This window comes from Leucopleurus acutus (genome assembly GCF_964270905.1).
Source record: "Leucopleurus acutus genome assembly, chromosome: 9".
Taxonomy (NCBI): domain Eukaryota; kingdom Metazoa; phylum Chordata; class Mammalia; order Artiodactyla; family Delphinidae; genus Leucopleurus; species Leucopleurus acutus.
The window spans coordinates 87,168,504-87,176,245 of record NC_139144.1 but is presented as its reverse complement, the minus strand read 5'-3'; the positions used below and the strand labels follow the sequence as shown (position 1 = coordinate 87,176,245).

The 7,742-nt window shown below is 41.2% G+C and overlaps 1 protein-coding gene across 1 annotated transcript in view; it reads left to right on the top strand.

The window, feature by feature from the left end:
* Positions 1-4,692: 4,692 nt before the first annotated feature.
* The window catches only part of TSGA13 (testis specific 13), a gene marked incomplete at both ends in the record, with an annotated part of 52,309 nt that continues 49,259 nt past the window's right edge, over positions 4,693-7,742 (top strand). The window contains one exon of the mRNA XM_082846238.1: positions 4,693-4,773. Within this exon, the coding sequence (XP_082702364.1) occupies positions 4,693-4,773 (81 nt within the window). The remainder of the gene's footprint in view (positions 4,774-7,742) is intronic.

Below are 7,742 nucleotides of genomic sequence, written 5' to 3'. Positions count from 1 at the left end.
ACTGAAGCCCGTGCTCTGCAGCAAGACAAGCCACTGCAATGAGAAGCCCGCACACCGCAACGTAGAGTAGCCCCCACTCACTGCAACTAGAGAAAGCCCACATGCAGCACTGAAGACCCAACACAGCCCCCCCCACAAAATTAATGAATTACTTAATTTTTAAAAAGATGTCCATCCTTTTATCAAATTTATGTATTTAATGAAATTCCAATCAAAACAGCAAAAAGATTTTTCATGAAACTTTTTCAAGGAAATATTACAGAAGATCATGGGAGGTGGGGGGGGGAGAGGGAGGGAGGGAGAGTTGATCTGCCAGATGTCAAAATACTACAAAGCTATGGTCATTAAAACAGTGTGGTAATGTGCAGGAATAGACAAATAAGTGGATTGAATAAAGAACCCAGAAATAGACTTGTGACTATAGAAGCTGACATATAAGCGATAAGGCACTTCACATCAGTGTGGAAAAGATAAACTAGTCAGTAAATTTTATTGAGACAATTGGCTCTTCAGTTAAATAAATCAGCAAAATAAAACACAGGATTACATTCTATCCCAAATCTTTCAGAAAAATAAATCCCAGATGGTAAAGACCTAAACATTTTTAACCTATAAAAGCTTATAAAAAAGCTGGAAGCTATAATCATTGGATAAAGACCTTCTTGTTTAGGACACAACAATTTTAAAAACAAAAATTTAAAGAAGGAAAAGACAGATTTGACTGCATCCAAATTCTAAAATGTTTTACATCTGAAAACCTAATCAAAGTTAAATATCAAGCTACACTCTGAAAAAAAAATTAACAGGCACAGGATTAATATCCAGAATATATAAAGAATCAACAATTTAAGATATAAGGACAAAAAAAAAAAGTGGTCAAAGGATAGTAACAGGCAGCTTAAAGAAAGAACCAAGGTTGTGAAACAGTCAGTGGATCTTTAGCCTTGTACATATAATGCTTTTTCTCTTTTAAAGTGAGGATATCTCCATGTATTGCTTGCCTACATTTAAAAAATTGAAAGATATTTTAAAGGAGGGGGAAAATACTATTGATTAAAAAACAAAAGCAGATGGTAGGGTAGGAAAGGATATACCAAGTAAATGTTAATTAAAGCAAGCAGGTATGACAAGATTAATATCAGAGTCAAAATAAAATTCAAAGTATAATACATTAGTGGGACAAATATAGATTATTTTATATTGAGAAAAGGTATAGTACCCTAAGAATCTAAAGTAATTAAAACCCTTTTGGCCCATATATTAGAGATGTCAGCTCAGGAGCTCTAATGCCTATTCCAGGATTTGGACAGGGGTTTCTTCTCCTATCCCTCTCTAGAAATTCAGAGACCCGTCCCCATTTTCTAAGCTCATAGCAGGGGTGGGAGGGTGGGGGTGTGGTGCCAACAAAGGTTAAATCACGTAGGAACTGAGCCCAATCTAAATTCCCTCAGGAAGGTCTCTCCACCTCCCCAGGTCTTCCTTCCTTTCTCCTCTTCCAGAATACTCTTTGTTCCTCTCATTTTTTTTTTACAAAAAGCTCTTGATGATTCAGAGCTTGTCCCAGAATACTAGTTCCCCTTTCAAAATATTTAGTTTAGTAAAGGGGAAGAAAAGAAAACCAGTCAAAAACGTGCAAACATTTACAGAATGATAGCATCCTGTATTATCTATAGCTAATTGTATCTTACTAGCAAGCTCCCACTCCTGTTAATGACAGAGGAGAAATTTTAGGTTTGTCAAACTCTCTCTCAGGGCTGTCTCCTTCCAAGTGTCTCTCCGATCCTTCCCACCATGGTTTCTGAATGCCAGGAACCCATGGCAGAAGGGAAAACAGTCTCAGTGCTGTGTGCAGTGCTGTTCTCTGGGTCCTCACTCATTTTCCATGCTGTGCGGCTATTCTAGGGATCTCTGGGCATATAGTTCTTATGCCCAATGAGTTAACAACAGGTCCTGTCTGGTTCTTTGGCTGCCTTTCTCATTTCCCTGCTGGAGCCAATGGTCCTGCTATAACCTCTAGTTCTGAGGTCTCTGTTGAATGCAACTTTCTCATCCCAAATGCAGACTTCTTCTGGACCTTGGGTTCTCTCAGCGTTTTGGCACCCTCTTGCCAAGACATAAATTATATTCTGGTCCCTCTCCATATCTCACCAAGGCCATAAGACACTGGGTTACACACACAGGTCCATCTGCCTAGATATCTCTCAGCCATTTCAGAATTACTTCTTGATGGTACCATGTTGCCCTAGCACTACGCTGAGCTTGCAGTGGAAGTGGAGGGTGAGCCCAGAAGTTCCAAATTCTACTTCAACTTATTTGGGTTCCTGATGTCATGTCCATCTTCCCCTTTCTGGGCCAAGACCCAAGGAATGAGGAGACTGATGGGTTCCTTCTCAGGGATACAAGCACCAGCAAGTCTTGTCTCAACCCCACTGACCTTCCCCTTATCCTAGGCTCTTCCAGCTGGAAGAACACTTCACTTCCTCTCTCAGTAGGTGACAACTTCCCACTGTCGTACACTAAGTTTGCTTCACCTATGATTATAGTGAAACTTTTTGTCCAGGCTTCATGCTTTGCTTTTAGTATTTAAGAGTATTTGAAATTTGGAGCTTCTTTTACTTTCCCAACAAAGCTTTCAAGATTACTATTTAGTTATAGGCTTCAAAAGCTGAAATAGAGTCATTGTTTACCTTTGCATTCCTGCTATAAATATCATGATGTTTTTTGAGGCAAATGGATGCCTTTGGTTAAAAAGGTAATGGTCGCATGGAAGAAAATAAGAAAAAAAATCACATTAATATTTTTCAAAGCATATCTCCCTCTCACCAATTTTTAGTCTGGTTAAAGATTAAGTTATTAGTTCTTGGGAATTCCCTGGCAGTCCAGTGGTTAGGACTCCATGCTTTCACTTCTGAGGGTCTGGGTTCAATCCCTGGTTGGGGAACTAAGATCCCAGAAGCTATGTGATACAGCCAAAAAAAGAAAAAACAAAAAGATTAAGTTATTAGTTCTGAAGGTGTAACTAAGAGCAACCACTCCCATCCCCAACTAATGGGGTCCTTACAAAAGAACAAACTTATTAAATATAAGTAAAACAAAAGGAAGCTAAAGTCTATCTTCTGCAGACCCCTGGAATCAGGAAAAGTCCAAGGAAAAGGAAGGATTATAGTTATTACTGCTCCAAGCAGGATGTGTTTATGGCACAAATAGATGGCAGAGAGGGTATCAGCAGCATCCTGTCACCCAAAGAGTTTTGAGTCCACTTGTTCAGTCAAGGGTGGGACAGCAACTTGGTCAGTGGGTTCCAGCAGGGGTCAGCAATGGATTGGACTGGAATGCATCTAGCAGCCCCAGAGGCAGTGCTAGAGGCTTTCCTTCTGGGGCTGTGTGTATTCATGGCTTTTACCTAAAAGAACGAGGCTTTCATGGACCAGGACATACATTTCAACAAATATTTATTGAGCACTTAGAATGTGTCAGGCACTGTTATAGGCACTTAGGATACAAAGTGAATAAAACAAAGATCCCTGCCCTTATGATCTCATATTTTAGCAGGGATATAGAAAATAATAAGTATATAGTGTGTTAAGTAATAAAAGATATGGCGTTAACAAAAAGTAGAGCAGGCTAGGTAGGATCAGGAGTGCTGGGTGGGAGTAGGGGTTAGACTGAGGTAATAAACAGGGTGATCTGGATAGGCTTCATTGTACAAATAGGATATGAACAAAGACTTGAAGGAGGTGAGAAAGTTAGTTGGGAGCTATCTGAGGGGAAATTGTCCAGACAGAGGGAACAGGTAAAGAAACAACCCTAGAGGATGAGATCAAGAAACAGAAAGGAGAACAGGATGGCTGGAGCAGAATTATGATCAGAAGGAAGAGGGGATGCCAGATCATGTGGGTATTATAGCCTACAACTTTGGCTTTTTCTCTGGGTAAAATGGAAAGTCATTGAGGACTTTGAGCAGAAGCATGATATGATCTGCCTTATGCTTAAAAGGATCATTCTGACTGTTATGTTAAAGGGGCTCAAACAAGATGATATGTTAGGAAGCAGTTTCGTTAATCTAGATGATGGTGGCTTGGACCAGAGTGATGGTAGAGGAGGTGGTGAGAAGTGGTCAGATTCTAATACATTTTACAGGAAAAGCCAATAGACTTTCCTAAAAGGTTGGCTACAGGGAGTGAGAATATGAGAAGAGTCAGAGTGATTCAAATTGCTTTGGCCTGAGCAGCTAGGAGAACGGAGTTACCATAAACTGAGTTGAGGAAGTCTAGATATGTGGACAGGTTTGTAGGGGAAGAACAAGTGTTTAGTTTTGGACATGTTGAGTTTGAGATGTATGTTAGACAACCCAGTGGAAATTTTGAAATAAATCTGGAGTTTGGGAGAAAGGTCTTGGACTAGAGATTAAAAAGATGGGGGTTAACTGCATATTTAAAGCTCATAGTCTGAATCAGATCAACAAGATCAACAAGAGAATGAGTGTAGAGGGAGAAGAGAAGAAAGGCTAAGGCTGATCCCCGGGACAGTCTTAAAGTGAAGAACTGAGGGAGTTGAGGAGGAACCAGAAAAGGAGCTGAGAAGGCGTGACCAGTGAGGTAGGAAGAAAGCCAACAGCGTGATGCCTAATAAAGAAAGTATCCAAAAGGGGAGTGGTCCACTTTGTCAGACGATCATGCTAAGTCAAGTAGGATGAAGGCTGGGGAGCTGGCCATTGGCTCCCGCCACTTGGCGGTCATTGGTGACCTTGATAAGAGCAGTCGTGGTAGAGTGGTAGGGGTCAATGCCAGATTGCAGTGGATTTAGGAAAGAACAGGAGGAAAGAACCTGGAGACCATGAGTACAGGGAACTATTTGAGACATTTTTCTGTAAATGGGGAAATTGGTAGGGGAAAATGGGGTCAAGAGAACTGATTGCTTTTTTTTTAGATGGAAAAACAAACAACGAACCCAGCCTGTTTATATGCTAATGAAAATGTTCCAAGAGGGAGTAAAAACTTGCTAATGCAAGACAGAGATAAGGGAGAACTTCAGGAGCGATATCCTTGAGGAGGCGAAGGCAATGGGATCTAGTGCACAAGCGGAGGGATTGATTTTAGCTAGGAACATGAATATGTAATCTGTGAAGCAGTTGGATATTCAGATCTCTTCCCTAGTAAGGCCTGCTCCACATTATAGTGACCATTTAATTACTTAATTACCAGCACAAAATCTATGATGGGACATTTGCTTCCCCGATGAATTTTCAGGTTGGACAGTAAAAAGGAAAGTGTCCACCTAGAGTTTTGAGGTGTTAAATTCTTAGTTTCAAATCATACATACCTTTTTCCTTAGATTGCTAATATCACATAATTTCTCATCTCAGAAAACTGTTTTTAAGGCTGAGTGGGACATTTTGATCTCCTTTATAACTGGAATGACTGAGACAGATGGGGTCTTCTAGTCCTTTTTGTGACATGTGGGCCATTAGCTATATTAACATCTTTGCAACAGGCAATCTTGCCTTACTACCCTGAACACGTATTCCGTCGTACTCAGAGGACAACTATGATTGTGCTCAGAGTCTGGACTATCCTGATGTAGTTCCTAGGAACTATGGTATAGAGGTTGTTCTTGTACAATATGTACATCCCGAGGTTCAGAGACTGTTGTTTTTTTTTTTAAAAGACTCCACATTCTGCTAGAGTTCTTGGAGGCCCATCATCTAACAAGGAAGCCTCAAGGGAAAGTAACAGAGTCACTCCAGTCAGAGTAATGGAAACCTCAAGGCCAGAATGACAGTCCTCTCCTGTGTACTGACTTGGGTCCCTCCTGCTTCTTTGGCTTCCCACTCAAGGGAGCTCCGAGGTAGAAGACTGATGGGTGACTGACTGTGTATATAAACTGGAATAAGATGCAGGTCACTAGACAAGTTGACAAGGCACTGAATCTCCTTCTTGGAAAAAGACACCTTCAGGGGAAAATCTATTTGACAACAGACATTTGTTTTGTTTTGTTTTGTTTTTGCGGTACGCGGGCCTCTCACTGTTGTGTCCTCTCCCGTTGCGGAGCACAGGCTCCGGATGCTCAGGCTCAGCGGCCATGGCTCACGGGCCCAGCTGCTCCACGGCATGTGGGATCTTCCCGGACTGGGGCGTGAACCCGTGTCCCCTGCATTGGCAGGCAGACTCTCAACCACTGCACCACCAGGGAAGCCCGACAACAGACATTTAATGCTCAGAAGTCAGGTACTGACATTCTGGAGCTTGAATATGTACAAATACCTCTGAATGGGCTCTAGATAAGGACATCATTGATACAGTCCTGCAAGGAAATTCTTCGGGAGACGGGAACACCAAGGAAAAGGTCTTGCCACACTACAGAGTAGTACAAGTCAGGAGAATTAATGCAACCATAGTTAAGTATGCTGAGAGTGTGTCACTGAGCATCACAAGTGAAAGGAGGGCTGCTGGTTGGAGTGGACAGAGATCTAGAGGAAAGCATGGGCCATATCAATGGCAGCAAACAATTGTGGTAGATGTTATATCTGAGCCAAGCTAAAGACCCACACAACAATCTCTATGAGTCATCTGTAGCCAATCTTTTTAAGAGGCCATATGAGAGAATCAAAGAGATGCGTGGTAGGAAAATAACCTCTACTGAAGGCTATCAGGCACAGTTGATGAATTTTCCTTTAAAGCCACAAGGCACCAGATATTGCCATGTCATTTGGGGTCCCAGCAACAAACATCTGGCACATTCAGTTGGGTCAGTAGAGGGAAGTTTAATAAAGGCACAGTCTTCAAAGGTGTGAGTAGAAGTGAAGCAAGTATCCTGCAACTAGTAACTTGAGGTACGACTCCTAGACTTGAAGGAGCAAGGGCAGGGGCTTAGCAGCAGGTTACCACACCTGAAGAAAGAGAAAGAGAGAGCTATGTAGAGAGGATTACCTGGCAGGTGCAATGTTCTTCAGTTAAGGGGTGAAGCCAGCTTGTACAAGCCTGCCAGGAGGGAACCAAGAAAAAATTACCCAGCTCTCACTCTTCTCCTTCCCATGGATCTGTTCTTACTTGCTCACCGTTGGCCAAACCCAGCTGGAAGCCAGACAACAAGACAGTATTTTGACTGGCTCAGATTTCTGAGGATAAAGAAGAGCAGAGAGAGGTAGAGAGCGGATATGGAGGGATATCAAAAGATATTCAGCAAAATATCAATAACTTTAAAGGGCTAGAGGAATGCCAGTAGTCCTTTTTTCTTTTTAACTTGTTTAGATGACAGAACAAAATATCTGTTCACTCAAAACAGGAGATCTAGACTACATATTATGGAACTCTTTGTCTACGTTACATTCCTCAAGAAGAGCAGTAACTATCATGTGGTTAGCATAGCCAATAAGATCAACTTTGAAAAACATTACCTTTTACCAGTTTATGATTTTAATGCTCTTTTACCCTTATTACAGAGCAAGAGCAATACATTTCCATTGTAGAACATTTAGAAACACAGATAAACTGAAAAGAGAAAACAAAATTTACTGTAATCTCACATTTTAGCAGGACTAATATTATGGGATATGTTTCTTAAGTTTCTTAATCAGACCTTACATATGTATCTGTATACTTTTTAACTTTTTATTTTGACATAATTCTAGACAGAGAAGTTTTGTGTAGCAGCACGCAAAGTTGCCATATACCCTTCACAATGATCGTCCAAATGTTAACCTTTTACCACATTTGCTTTATTCATCTCTCTCTCTGTATATG